Consider the following 14,538-nt stretch of genomic DNA (forward strand, 5'->3'; position numbering starts at 1 on the left):
CCTGGCAGATGCTGACTGGGAGAAGCTGTACCGTAGCAGAGAGCAAGAGGAGGCTGTGAGCAGCTCTTACACAAGCGTCATGGACAGACTCTCTTCCTCCCTCTTATTGATTTACTGTTTCAGATCAAGTCATTTCTGTAGTTAGCACTGGAACCGAGAAGAGGAGCTTGATTTTTATTTGTTTTTTTAATTTTCTCTCTCATTTCTCATCGATCATAACACAGTGACAGTTTTAACAAATTTGTAAAACAAAAAAAAACATTTTGTTTTATAAAAGTTACATTTTCAGTGCTGATCATGTTAACCTATTGGAGAAGAAACGGCAAGTCAGTCTTACAAGCTAGTAAACCAATTTGCAGTCAACTAATATGTCTTTTGACCATGGCAATTTTTATATATATGTCTTTATGATTGAAATAATTCTGCCATCAGGAGGACTGTGAAATGTTGATGATGATGATGATGATGATGATGATGATGATGATGAGGAAAACCAGCATCCTGTTTCACATGTTCTCTACAGGGACATGATGTTCGTCTGAATGGAGGGCAGGAGTCTCGGTGGATCCTGCATTACGCTGCCATAAATCCGCGCAGTGGAGAAGAGCTGCAGTGAATGCAGCCTTCAGTCACTGCTGACGTCGCGTCTCTTTAACAGAGGGCTTCTCAGGACGGGGAGGGGCGGGGGGTGAACGAGTTCATCGGGTTCATTCCTGTATCGCAGGTCGGCTGTTCCCGGTTCCCTGTGTTAACGAGAGGCTGCGGCACAAACCGCTGATGAAACATGGAACCAGACCGCATCGGAGACCGGATACATGGTGTTCATTCTGGACTCTGACCGGATGAGTTGATAGCTTTAAAACACGCAGCCATTTTCAGGTGAACCTGTGCTCTTTCAGCCAGCTGCAGCCTGTATGTTGGGAATGGAGAAATCGCTTTTTCCTGTGCAGGCTGCTGCTGCTGGAATATAAATGATGATGATGATGGCTGATGGGTGCTGCAGGGGAACGGAGAGAAGCAGGGGTAAGATCCCGTCCGATTCTCTGTCCAGACACGCGTATCCCCAGCAGTACAGCCAGGCTGGAGCAGCGCAGCAGGGAAATGACATTCAGGAACTGGCCTCAAAACGCGTTGATATCCAGAAGAAACGCTTCTATCTGGACGTGAAGCAGAGTGTGCGCGGTCGCTTCCTGAAGATAGCGGAGGTGTGGATCGGGAGAGGGCGTCATGATAACATCAGGAAGAGCAAGCTGACCCTGTCCATGTCAATGGCTCCGGCTCTGCGATACTGCCTGGGAGATTTCATCGATTATTACGCCCGAATCGGACTGCGGGGGAGCCTGGCCCAGACCCCGCAGCTGGCAGAGGAACACGGCAGCAACGGGCAGGGCCGCGGGCAGGATGCTCGCAGAAAAGCGCGGGAGCAGCATGCATCTCCCACCGGCTCGGTAGGCTCCGATGATCATGCCCACCGAGTTCTCAAGAGCGAGTTCATTGAGAGAGACAACAGGAAGTACTTTCTGGACCTCAAGGAGAACCAGAGAGGTAGGTTCCTCCGCATACGGCAGACCGTCAGCAAAGGCCACGGCTCCATGGGCTACTATGGCCAGGGCATCGAGCAGACCATCGTTCTGCCCGCACAGGGTCTCATCGAGTTCAGAGACGCCCTGTCCCAGCTCATCGAGGACTACGGGGAGGAAGAGGTGGACGAGCATGGCCGACTGGGCTCCAGGACTCGCCTCGATAACCCCGAGCTCCCGGAGGCAGCGTCCTTCCGAGTGGACAACAAACGCTTTTACTTCGATGTGGGGTCAAACCGCTACGGGGTCTTCTTAAAAATAAGTGAAGTGCGCCAGCCGTACAGGAACACCATCACGGTTCCGTTGAAAGCCTGGGCTCGGTTCGGAGAAAACTTCATCAGGTATGAGGAGGAAATGCGGAGGATCTTCTCATGCCACAAGGAGAAGAGGACAGAAGACCAACAGGACAGCATAGAGCAGGAGGACTGACCTCTGCACCCTCCACACACATGGCCCAACCTTCCACATGCCATGTGCTGTCTCCACAAGTAGGCTGATTTACCAAGGGCTGGTAAACATCTACCCTGCCAAGAAGTGATCCATTCATCGCCTTATAGCAACACCTGATTCATCTACTGCTGCTGATGCACTTTAACCAGGAGCAGCCTGGGAATGATTAGGGGCTCTGTGGACTTTAACCCACATTTGCCTTTTAAATTTAAGAATGCACTGTACAGATGGTTATTAATAAAAAAATCGTTACAGTGATGTGGTATTGCTGGTAATAGATGAGCTTTAGAGTTGACCATTGTTAATGTTGGCACCCTAAATATTACCTAGTATTTTTGTGGCAAGCAGAAGTGCAGAGAAGTGCAAACTGCAACAATCAAAAGGGTCCTTATAAACATAGGATGGATATCTATATTTGAGTCAAAACAAAAGTTGAGGTAGTTGCCTGAGAAATTTGCTGGGTTGTTTGCGATATCCTGATGGTTGGGGCCTGAGTTAGTCCCATAAGTGCAATAAATACCTGTCAATGCTTACAGCCTCACTGACCTGGGGAAAAGTATGGTGTCGTGAGCTGTAGGTGTTGATCCAATGGAATAATATATTTATAATTATCACAACAACTAGGCAAGAGAAACATTGGTGTGCCAATGCATGCTGCCAGTGAAATGGTTATGCTGGTGTTGTGACTTGTTTTGTTTTCTGATGTAGAGTTTAGTCCTTCAGTTTACTGTTCAAGTGTAAATGGACAACAGAATTCTGGGTTTGACCTTGTGTTTCTCTTTATATCAGGTTATGTTCCGGTATTCTTACGTACTGTTATCAGTGAAGACATGATCTGGTCTTTGTCTTCTCATGTGCACTGGAGAATTGCAGGGTGTGTTGAGTTCTCCAGATCATTAAAAATCCCAACATACAAGGATTAATGTGTGTATGTAGACACAGTTCATTGCTGTAATGTGCACTGGCAGTTTAACATCCATCAAAAGATACCAAAACTGCACAGTAGATGTTAGATCTTCACATTGGCAAGCTCTGGGTCAGTTAGAGGCAACTTATGCAGTGATGCAAACCTGCAGAGCAGTCTATTGAGTGCAGAATCACTGACCGGATGTCAGATGCTGCACGTAAAATCCATTGGTGCTTAGAGTTGCACCACTAGTTTCTCTTTCTGAAACTAGTCAGTTTCAGAAAGAGAACTGAACTTGTGAGCAGTCCAGAGTGTGCTTTTTAATGAGCCAAACTATCAGTGCAGTTGTTGCTGAAAGAACCAACAAGACTCAAAGGAGGCAAAACAAATCTATAACTGTGAGGCTTGAGTAGATTTCTTGCAGTTAGTTGATGGAACGCAGTATAGTCTTTGGGTGAAGCTAGTCTGATCCATCTTTGGGTGTCATTAGACAAGACTAAATCCATGCATGATATTTGAGACATTTTTTTGCCATGAAACATAAAACTGTCGAAGGAATTACTTAGCTGAATGTGTATTCAAAAAACAACTTTAAACATAAAAATGTCATGAGAGATGGCAAAAGGAAGACGTAGCACAAGCAGCTACATATTGTCTTCTAAGATGTGAATTTTAGATTTTTCTACATGTCTTCTGTTTGGCACACAAACATGATCAACTGGAAGCAAATGTAAAAACAGCCCTGGAAAACAAAAAAAAAATTCTGCTGAAGGCATTTTTAGGCACGGTTCATTCATTTAAAAGATGAAAGTGATGCATGATAGAGGAAAGATTTTTTTAAATAATCTACTTCCACTTCTAATGTCCAGATTGCAAATAATTACAATAAGAGACTCCACACCACCTGGTGCAGTGACACCTTTAATTACAACTTTGCATTATTTTACCCTGAAAGTGTCTCCTTATTGGATTTTACAAGCATTTTTAGGTCATTGTTCGACATGCCATCTGATGCTTCACACACACAGGAATGCCCAGAATGAATAAGTTCTTGTCATGTTGGAAGATGTGTGTATAGTGGCGATGCAGACTGATGGTTACTGCCTTGAACAGCCCACACACTGCAAACAAGCATGTTTGCAGACATGTTTAATTTTTATCTAATTATTCTGATTCTGGTTTAATCAAGGTGAATTTACATTAGTCAGCTTCTTTATATGATAATTGAAGTAGCAGTAGTGGAAAGGAGACCAACACTGGATTAGACAGAAAAAAACATTGCTGTTTATTGTCCATCCACCTGAATACAGTCAGTCTCCTGCTGCTGAGGACACAAATTTACATTTGTTGTACCTCAAAAGAAATGTATACTCATCAGTCACCATATTACATATATATTCATATACATAGTACCAGGAGTTCATCTTGTAATCTGTTTGTTGCCTGTTCAAATCCCTGCTCCATCTATCTAAGTTGTTGTGTCCTTGGGGAAGATGGCTCACCTACTGAGTGGCCATTTGAGGTTTTGTTGCTTATCTTCCTTACCAGACAAAGATAAGCAATTGCTGCTCACTGAATTTTCTTTTTGTTCCCTGACAATTTTCTTTAATCAGAAGAGATGGTTATAGGGGAAAATCTCAGCAGACTGGTTGGTAAGACTCAGACCAGTCTGTCATCAACAGCATGTCACTCTTCTTTCTTCCCCATCCTGGTGATCTTCAGCAAGTAATTTTAATAGCATCTAAATGCTATGAGTTACTGCCATGTGATTGGCTCATCCATTACTTGTGTTTCAAGCTTTCAATCAGGTCTATCTAATAATGTGGCTAATGAGTGTATGCTCTTCATGCTGCAGTGGACTGTGTATCCCACTGTTCACATTGGGTTTCCTGTGTAAATGTATTTGGTTGCTGGACATTTTCATGATATAGTATAGAGTGTAGAGTGGGGAAATCTTTTATTTACATCTAAAGTAAAGGAAAAATCTTTGGAGCTCTCTAATTTTCCAGCATCTTATAATTCAAAGATTCAAGGAATCTAATAAACACTTAGCTTTTAAAATGAGGTGAAGGATGTTTGGCAGATGGTAAAAATGAATTTGGTTTTGTCATAACATTAAGCTCTTTTTGATTTAGTGCATTTGATCAACTTGTTCTGTGTTGATCTGATGCATGTTTTGTTATTGAAGCACTTCTGAGGTTTTTCACCACACTGCTTTCAGTGCTAATCCAGCTCCGGAGCTCTAGCTGGAGCCATGTCTTACCAGGTTCTATAAAAAAAAACATGGCAAAAAACCTACTTGGTAGTCAGACAGCTTCCTTAGGGCCACATCATTACATCACTGAGAGTAGCTCTTTCGGTAAATTTTGGATTGCGAAATTCTTTCAGAATGTCAGCATTTGGACTTTGGAGCTTTCCAGTATTTCCTTCCAAATTGGACCATGTAAATTGTAAAAGATGTTGTTGCACTTAAAGTACAGAGAGACATTTCTGAAGGAAGCAGCAACGCAAACAGAACTTCGGCAGGATGTTGCAATCCCCCTTTTTAAATCAGTATCAGCTAGGAATTTTGATAAAACCCAACAATGTTGATTAAATGGAGGGCCAACTGGTGTTAAAAACCTGGCTGACTGTTAAAGTAGCTCTATGCAGTGTTTTGATCTCATTATATTACATAAAGAAAGATGTTAAAACAGAGAGAGAAAAGAAACACTGAGCTTTGCTGTTAGATGAACCTGAATAAATGCAGAATATTTAATGTTTGCTGCCCTTTTCGGAGGGTCTGGTGAAGACTGTCAATTTATTTTCAGTAACTTGTTTTACTTTTTTATATAGAGAAACATACGAGATATATCATACTTTGTATCATTCAAAGCACAATCTATTTTAGAAATTAGAAATTAATTTTCCCTTAGATAATTCTTGTCTAAGCTAAAATTTAATTTGAGGAATATGAAGTGTACACTGTAAAAAAGTAAACATCTCTAAAATCCCACCAGCTGTGTTTGACAGAATTTTACCGTATTTATACGGTAAATCAATTTATGCTGTGTTTTGGAGCTGGAAATGAAGGTTTGATAACTGTAATCTAGCAACTTTCACTACATTCTATATGAGTGTAGCCATAGTAGATAGCAAACGATGGCTGTTCTGCAAATGTTCTAGTGAGACTTTTGAAAATCCAACTTCAGAATAATAGGGTATCACATTAGTAGTAACGTCCTGTAAAGGCAAGACAGTCATCAGTTTGGTAAAATGAGTGTTATTGAAAATACTGCAAAGAAAATCTGCACTTTTATTGAAATTATTTCTGGCAGAAGGACCACTGATAATTCTAATATTAGCATAAATTGACAATCATTGATCACAATGACTATCAGCTGCACACAAACCCCCCTACACCCCCATGATATCCTGATTCTTTATTAAGGTTGTGCCTGAAAGTGTCAACCTGCAGATTAATTCAGCCCACACACAACCTGCAAAGTCTTAGTTTTACAAGGACCAGTTGAACCAATTAAGGTGGGCTAGTTAAACCAGCAGGCACATCTAGAGCTGATGTAAGCTTTCAGAAATAAAGCCAGCCTCAGAACCACAGGACTGAAGCAGAACTCTGTGGTTGACATCCTTACATCATGTGTTTCAGACAACTCACATACCAAAGGTTACAATAAATAAGAGGTATGCTGTGTTATTTCTAATGAAGGGTAAGGTGCGGATTGGTGGGTTTCAATATGCTATTTTGTCTGTTTCCATTGTAAAAGTGGCCCATACAACTGACCCATACAGCACTGTTCCTGGGCAGTCTTCAGTTGTAGGTCCATAGGAAAATGGTACAGTACAGATATGGTGTTACACTGCAGAGTCCATTGATTGGGTGACGGCACTGACCGTTCCATCACAACCTGAACCTGTGAAGCTGGTTTAAACTTTCATCACTGTATCATTTTGCAGCTCATAAGCCAGCAGCCCTCCTTGCCACTTTGATCCTTTCAAAACTCAAACCAGAAAATGTTTAATCCTTGACTTCAGTTATTTTGTAAACTGGACTTTAGTTGTAGATTGACTACACACTTTAAAAGAAGTAGTGTTTCATAATCTGAGTGGTTTCTTTCAGCAGTAAAATGTCTCTGTGGAGAAATGGAACATGGTTGAGGAGACAGCCTGAACATCCATGGCTTTGGCTTATACGACTTTAAATATTTACCACAGATTCACTAAATACCTGAGACTGAGTCCAAAAAGATCAGATGCCTTTATATTGGAAAAAAACAACCCTCAATGTTATAATGGTCATAATGTTATGGCTGATCAGTTTAAAATAAGATATTGTTTGCAGTTCTGAACAATTTGTTCAGAACTGTTGTTTGATTATAAACAAGAAAATTGCACTTAATCTGAAATTTATACAGCTGATTAAGATATGTTAGACTGAATTAATGTGTTCTGTTCTACAGCGTATACAGCACAATCCTAGTCCATGCAATAAAAAGAATGTTTGGAGGCAACTGCAATTATTGAATTAAATGACTGACGGAGTGAATTTGACAATATGATACTGTACATTTTTTTTTTCAAATCACTTAAAAGAGAAACCCACATGCTATTTTTAACTCTTTAGAAATATTTGTTGCTCAAACAGAGCAGGTCTTGGTCAGCCTGTCTTTAGATCTGTCGGTATTTAACAATGGGAAGCATACACAAAAACTTAGATTCTAAATTTAAAAGAGGTTTATTAAAGCAATCCATGTGCATGTACAGGGCTGACACTGATATCACAGCTAAAGGTTCAACTCTGGTCAAAGCTGCTAAGACTCAAGTATGTGATCCAGCTGACTTATCAGTCTCTAAACACAAAAGACAACATTTTATATTTTTATAAAGTCTTATTATTCACATTTATTATTCATATTTTAATCAAAGGCACTTTCCCTTATAAGCTTTCTAAATAAATAACAACAGTGCAAGTACCAGAAGTCAAATTCTGCAATCTATCTAAAGATTAAAAATGTCTCTGTAACCATCTGGTTCTTGTTTTCAGTGGACATGACGTGGATGGCTACAGGATTCTGAAACCTGAACTGCTGATCTGGTGTTTTCTAGTTTTGATGCCTTAAAGGTCCTTTTCAACATATCTCTGCTCACTTTCATTTTTGTACTTTTTATTTTTAGCAGACTGAAACATTAAAAATAGCCAAAGGCAAAATAAAAAAGGAGCTCTAATCAATATATGTGCCATTTGTCACATCTAGAAAGAAAATGCAGATTTTTTTAAAGGAAAACTTTAACTTGACAAAGTGTTTGTGTTCATGTGCGGTTGTGCAGAGTGATGTGAACATAGGCGTACTGAAGAAGACATTCTGCTTGTCCTGTTGTATTATGCATTTGGTTGTAAACTGGAAAATGTAGAGATGTTGATGTTTGGCCTTCTTTAAAAAAGCAACTAAGAAAAATAAAGAAAAGATGAAAAGGTATACATTTAGATAAATGTAAGACACTGGTGTGTTCTGTAGTTCTGTAAACTAAGGCTTCTGAAACAAGGAAATGTTGTACTCTAGCACTTTCTTTAATGTGTACTGTATTCAGTTCAAATTTACATGTAAAGTACTGTATGAATAATCATTACTTGCCTTGTGACATTTTAATCAATGCTACATTTAGAAATGTTATCTAAGAACATGATTTTATAGTGTATGCATGCTAGTGGTTGGGTACCAGTGCAAAAGGATAACTATGAAAAATGGTGCTATGTAATAATGGTGCTTCTGTGGACCCCAGCCAAATGCATGCACAGAGGATCTATTAAAGGATGGAAAAAAAGAGAACATGTCCTTCTGCTGTTCTCAAGTAGTGCTGCTTCCCAAAGATGTTCCAAGGACTGGAAAAATCCAACAGTCTCTTAAAGTGCAACAACCCTTCAACACTGGCTTACAGTTGGACTTCTGACTTCTCAGTGTTTTCTCTGCTTCTTTTCCTTCCAACATGTGTTCATAGTCCTCTTAGTCTGTAGGCAGGTATTTTACCTAAGCAGAGAATGTTTGTGTTGTACAGATTTTTGTTTATCTGAGCCTCTTTACTGAAAGCCTTTGAAGACAGGTATTTCCAATCTTATTCATATGGCATAGTATTTTGAGACATATAGCAGTGTCAATTCCAGACTAAATTAACCAGGGAAGCCATGGTGGGGCGAAAAAAGTAAATAAAAAAACAGGGCAGTATTTAATAGATTAATACTTTTGGTGAGTCAAATAGACACTTTTGGCCCTGGAGCTGTAGGTTGCAGATCCCTGATCTGGCAAATAAAAAGTTGGTCCAAGGGACCAATACGTTCTTATAATGATACGCTAACAAATATTAATGCAAGACACTGATCCGGTATTGTATGTCAGTACAGAGATCATTACAGGGGCTAGAACCAATTCTCCAGGTCACTGGCCCCTGTTGGCCTGTATCTAGAACCACCTATACCCATAGTAAGGGATAACTAACTTCTAGGATTGCTTACAGTAAGGCTTGCCTCTAACTGCCATTCCAAACTTCCCCTGTTCTTAGCAAAACCAGAACCAGGATTAGCTCAACCAGTCTGAGTCGCTGAACATCAGTAAGTACTGTAAACCAAGAGGCTCTCAAACTGTTGGGCCACCTAGTTATGAAGTGCCAAAGTCCATCAGGTCTAATTATAGATGAATACGATCCACAGACAATCTGACATCATTTTGTACTTTCCATTCTTCAGGTCATGTGATCAAAACACAATTTTTATGTAGCACAGTTACTGAACTACAAACATCGCAGTGTTTAAAAAGTAAAACATGTTTGAGCTTGGAAACCTTTGTGTTGATTATTGATGTAACTTGTTTGAAAGAAGAAAATGTGTACATTTGTTAGTTGTACTAATCAGTGCTCCCTTTCTGTTTCTCAGTAATTAAACGGTATCCAGCATTATCGCTACTGGTGCCACACTACTGTGTGCATCTGTTGTGTGTACTTCATATTTTTGCTGTGAGCTGTGCCAGATGCAACGTTGAAGAAAGTTTTCATTTTATTTGTGTGTTTAAAGGAAGATTTTGATTCATCAAATCATTTTTATTGCTTTGCTGCATTAATATCTCATTAGAATGGTCAGTCAAATCATCTCAGAGTAAGAATATTTTCTTACGTCACAAACTCAGCTTCACTGAAATTATGCTTAATACCTGCTTTAAGTTTGTTGTTCTCAAATGATATTTCATCCTGAGAAATTAGCATTTTTAGGACACATTTTCATTTGAATGACTGCATATAAATTCATAGTGCGCTGTGTTCACATAAGTAGTTTAATGCCATTCTCTGATGGTTATTAGTGTTCCAATTGAATTAACTACTTCATATTAAAGTTCTGCAAATTTTCTTTCCAGTCCACTAAATTTCTCTATTGGTGAAAAATAAAGCCTATTTATACTCTATTCTATTACTCTACATAAATGGTGTTATAGGTAAAACTTGAGGTGGAAAGTGCAAGATGTTGTATTTTTATTAGCCGAGAATATATAATTTAAAGTAAGTCCAAATCAAACCAGGTTATAATTTATTTGCATTCAGGTCAAATAAACTATCATAGGCTACAGCTTACAGTTTTTTCCAGCTGAACTTCTAGTTGATCACGCCATTAAAGAAATGCAGAGACCAGTCAGCACAGATGAATGAACGGATGGATTCTTTTGTAGCAATAGTGATTTTTATTCACAGTTGTCAAACAGGAAATGGCCAGAGAGAAGTGAGGGAGACATTCAGGAAGGTCCAGTGGTTGTGAGTCGATCCCTAGAGACTGTGTCAAGGACCATCAGCCAACATGCTAAACCCTGTGCCACAACAAGCTCCATTTTAATATAAAAAACATGGAAAGAGGAATATTACTTTTCAGACATTTTAAGCCAAAATATGAGTTAAACTATAAGTTAAACTGAAAATAATATTTGAAAATGGCTTACACAGAAACTCCGACCGCCTGATTGAAACTGAGAACATCTTACCTGCACTTTTTATCTTCCACAAAGACATAATCAGTAAGTTAGAATTATCTTTTCAAAATAAGAATAGTCATGCTTTGTAAATGGTACGGGAAGTACAGTTTTGCTGTATCTGTCTTATTCTGTTTGGTTTTTTTTTTTTTTTCCACTGCTGACCTCCATCTCAATTTTTTTATTTATTGTGAGCATCAGGCCATATAAATCAAATCATGGCACTTTACACTTTGGAAATGCATGAAAACTTTATTAACCCAATCAAGGCATAAACCACCCGAGTTACAAAAATGATCATCTTTAGTTTGGACCCATCAGATTATAAATACTATGTTGGAATAGTGACTTGAATTCATGTGGATTTTTGACAAGGCCCCTACATTCCTGACTGTTTTGAAACTTTGTAGTTTTAATCTACTTTAAGTAAGCATGAATTGCGTGGTGTTGTAGACTTTAGTTACCATTTCTCTTCATAAACCCTAGTTCCTGTTTTCATGTGGTGTTATCCTCTTGATCGAAAAGGATAACATAGATAACTCTCCCTGAAAATATGTTCTCATAAAACAGCTCAGATTTACCCAAGGGCAAAAACTGAGAGCTTATCTAATCTGGATAAAAAAAGACAGAAGATTTTTCACACTTTGTAACACCACCAACCTCAAAAACATTATGGCAATATATATGAATGCTTACAACCTTTCATAGACTTGTTGTTAAACTTACAGTAAACTACTCAACCCAGTACTCAGTGCTTAAGATAGCATTCAATAAGACACACATTCTCTGCAAAACATGGTATGTGACACATGAATCACTGTCTGATACAAAAGTAATTTGGTGTGGAAGATAAAAATAAAATGGTGGCTCAAATGAATGTTGCACTTAATTTCACATTGGATTAAGACAAGTATTCACTGGAAACACTGTGGTGCAGCAAATCATCTGATGTATATTGGCAGCATGAATAGGAGTGAGTTGCACTGAAGTTCATCAAATCAACCCTGTAAAACGGCTCCCAGAAGGCCTGCTGGTGCTGCGTTACTGTTGACAAAGGGACATCCAGAGCAGCACCTGGATGCCTGGGTTCTAACAACCAGTGATGTTTGATGAAATCATGGGTCAGGCAGATAAGGCATCTATGTGGAAGAAGATCAAGGAGACCAAGCAGATGGTGGTGGATTTAAGAAGGGCCAAGGATCCTCTTCCTCCCCTATATATTGGAACATCAGTTGTGGAGTTGGTCTCCAGCTACAGGAACCTGGGTGTGCATATATCTAGTGACTTCAGCTGGAGTGCTAACACTTCCTGTCTGATCAACAAAGACACCAGCATCTATTCTTCCCCAGGAAGCTGCAGAGAGCTGGATTGGGAACTCAGTCCTGACGAGTTTCTATCACTGTGTGGGGGAGAGTGATCTCTGCACTTGCATCACTGTGTGGCATGGGAGCTGCATTGCTGTTTTGAGAGGATGGATCTGCAGAGACTGGTCAAGGCTGCACACAGGCTGTGGGAACAGTCTTCCCTCCACCATGAACCTCGGAGCTCCACATCATGAAGGACTCCACTTATCCTGTATGCAAATTGTTTCACCTCCTCCCCTCAGACAGGAGGCTGAGGAGCATCCAAACCAAGACCACCAGGCTGAGACACAGTGTTTACTGCAGCTCTCAGACTGCTGAACTCAAGCTGCAATTAATTCAGCTTCATCTCACTGAATTAAGTAAGAATCTATCTATCTATCTATCTATCTATCTATCTATCTATCTATCTATCTATCTATCTATCTATCTATCTATCTATCTATCTATCTATCTATCTATCTATCTATCTATCTATCTATCTATCTATCTATCTATCTATCTATCTATCTATCTATCTATCTATCTATCTATCTATCTATCTATCTATCTATCTATATATATCTATATATATATCTATATATCTATATATATCTATATATCTATATATCTATATATATATATATATATATATATATCTATATATATATATATATCTCCCCCAACTCCTCCAAAATAAAATGCATATTTTATGTACTTTGGAGCTGATCTCATTGGAAGCCTCTAGTGTGGAGCTGTACCAAACTGGAACGACGCTCGGCTTTAGAATGAAAGAAACGACCAGAGATGGATAAATCTTTCTGTATCCATACATAACATTTCTTCTGGACTAAAGCAACAACGGGGTTTAATTTTTTTATATGATCTTTGGTTTTCTTCTTCCGTAATAAAAATATCAAGATTTGTGCCTTTATATTTGACTATAGAGTGTCTGCAATATTTACTTAAGCGGCCCTGAGTGTGACGTCATTGCACGTGCTTGACAATGAATTTGATTGGGTGACGCGGAAAAGAGCTCAGCATTTTCGGAGTGTTGTGTAGCTGTGGAGCTAACGCGGCTTTATTTCCTCAACGCTGGCTCACAGGTTAGTAACGTTGTAAGGTTGGCTTTTTCCGGAACATTTCGCTGTGTTCACACTACCGGAGACAGGAGGCCGCGGCTCCTTCGACGTTTCACTAGCAGTAAAACTTTAATTGGAAGCTTTAGCTGTTACAGTAGTGTCAAAGTCAGGTAAAAACACGGGGAGCTGCAGTGTGTATTACCCATACATTCCAATGTTGTTGGCACTTCAGAGCGCAACGACAGGAACTGTGCTAATATTCGCAGGGAGGAATAGCGATGAGAAGCAGGTCCAGGCCACCTCAGTTCTTGCCAACTGGTTCTGCAGTTCGGCAAGGGGGCAATTTGGGGCTTGAAGTGATAATAAGAGAACATCTGGTTCGAGACACTGCTGGCTGGGAGCGCGCGCATCCAGCTGGTCACACGGATAAGCAGATTGCGGATATTTGCTGAAGTAATCAATAGCCTTGTGAATTATTCTAAACCAGAATAGATAGTTTATTCTAAGTATTATTTTAGATCTCAAATAAAGGTATTGGTTTTAGATAACAAAATCTAAAACCAGTTGGATTTTGTTACGTAAGTTAAATAAAAAGATCTAAAAGTAGTTTTTAATACACAGTAGTAATCAAGCTCAGACAGGGCGATCACTGAGGGTTTCTAAACTGCTCTGATTATATCAACACACAGAAACGACCTAATCTTTGCTGTTCTTGCTTCATCTCACAATGAGAAAATGCTGTTTCATAACAGTCACTGTATAATAGATTATTATTTATAGAGAAATGGAAACCTTTCACAATGCTTCCACTAGGAATCACTGATTGTGACTCTTCGGATTTTTACTTTAATGCCTTTTCTATTTCATATTTTATTGTTAAAAATCTAATTATGCACAAAAGATTATCGTCACAGCCTCAGATCTTAATGTTAAATGCTGATGTTGCCTAATTGGATGACTAAACATCTCAAAATTTGAATGGGGTGTTCTGTAGTTCCCTCTTTTTTTGGACTTCCTGATTTTAAACTATCTGAGTAAGAGTTTCAGTGTGGTTGTAGTCACTGAAATGTTTTTATTTTTTTTAACCTGAATAGCCTTCCCAGAAGTGATGCAGAGTCTAACTCACTTAATCAAATCGGGCTACAATGCAGATCAAGCCATGTTTAAAGAAAATTATTC

General features: G+C 39.2%; 2 protein-coding genes across 3 annotated transcripts in view; both read left to right on the forward strand.

Moving 5' to 3' along the window:
- Positions 1-489: 489 nt before the first annotated feature.
- On the forward strand, positions 490-9,903 carry purg (purine-rich element binding protein G). Its single transcript, XM_055060573.1, has one exon. It carries the CDS (start codon positions 972-974, stop codon positions 2,007-2,009), a length of 1,038 nt encoding a protein of 345 aa, XP_054916548.1. The 5' UTR covers positions 490-971; the 3' UTR covers positions 2,010-9,903.
- The window catches only part of slc38a9 (solute carrier family 38 member 9), a 30,779-nt gene continuing 17,718 nt past the window's right edge, over positions 1,478-14,538 (forward strand). The window contains exon 1 of one of the 2 annotated variants that reach the window (XM_055060572.1): positions 1,478-1,545. The gene's annotated coding sequence lies outside the window, so the exon portion shown is untranslated. Of the gene's footprint in view, positions 1,546-13,303; positions 13,384-14,538 lie in introns of those variants that run through there. The other variant, XM_055060570.1, reaches the window with a different exon arrangement.

Source organism: Poeciliopsis prolifica, unplaced genomic scaffold (assembly GCF_027474105.1).
Source record: "Poeciliopsis prolifica strain line A6 unplaced genomic scaffold, Auburn_PproV2 SCAFFOLD061, whole genome shotgun sequence".
NCBI lineage: Eukaryota > Metazoa > Chordata > Actinopteri > Cyprinodontiformes > Poeciliidae > Poeciliopsis > Poeciliopsis prolifica.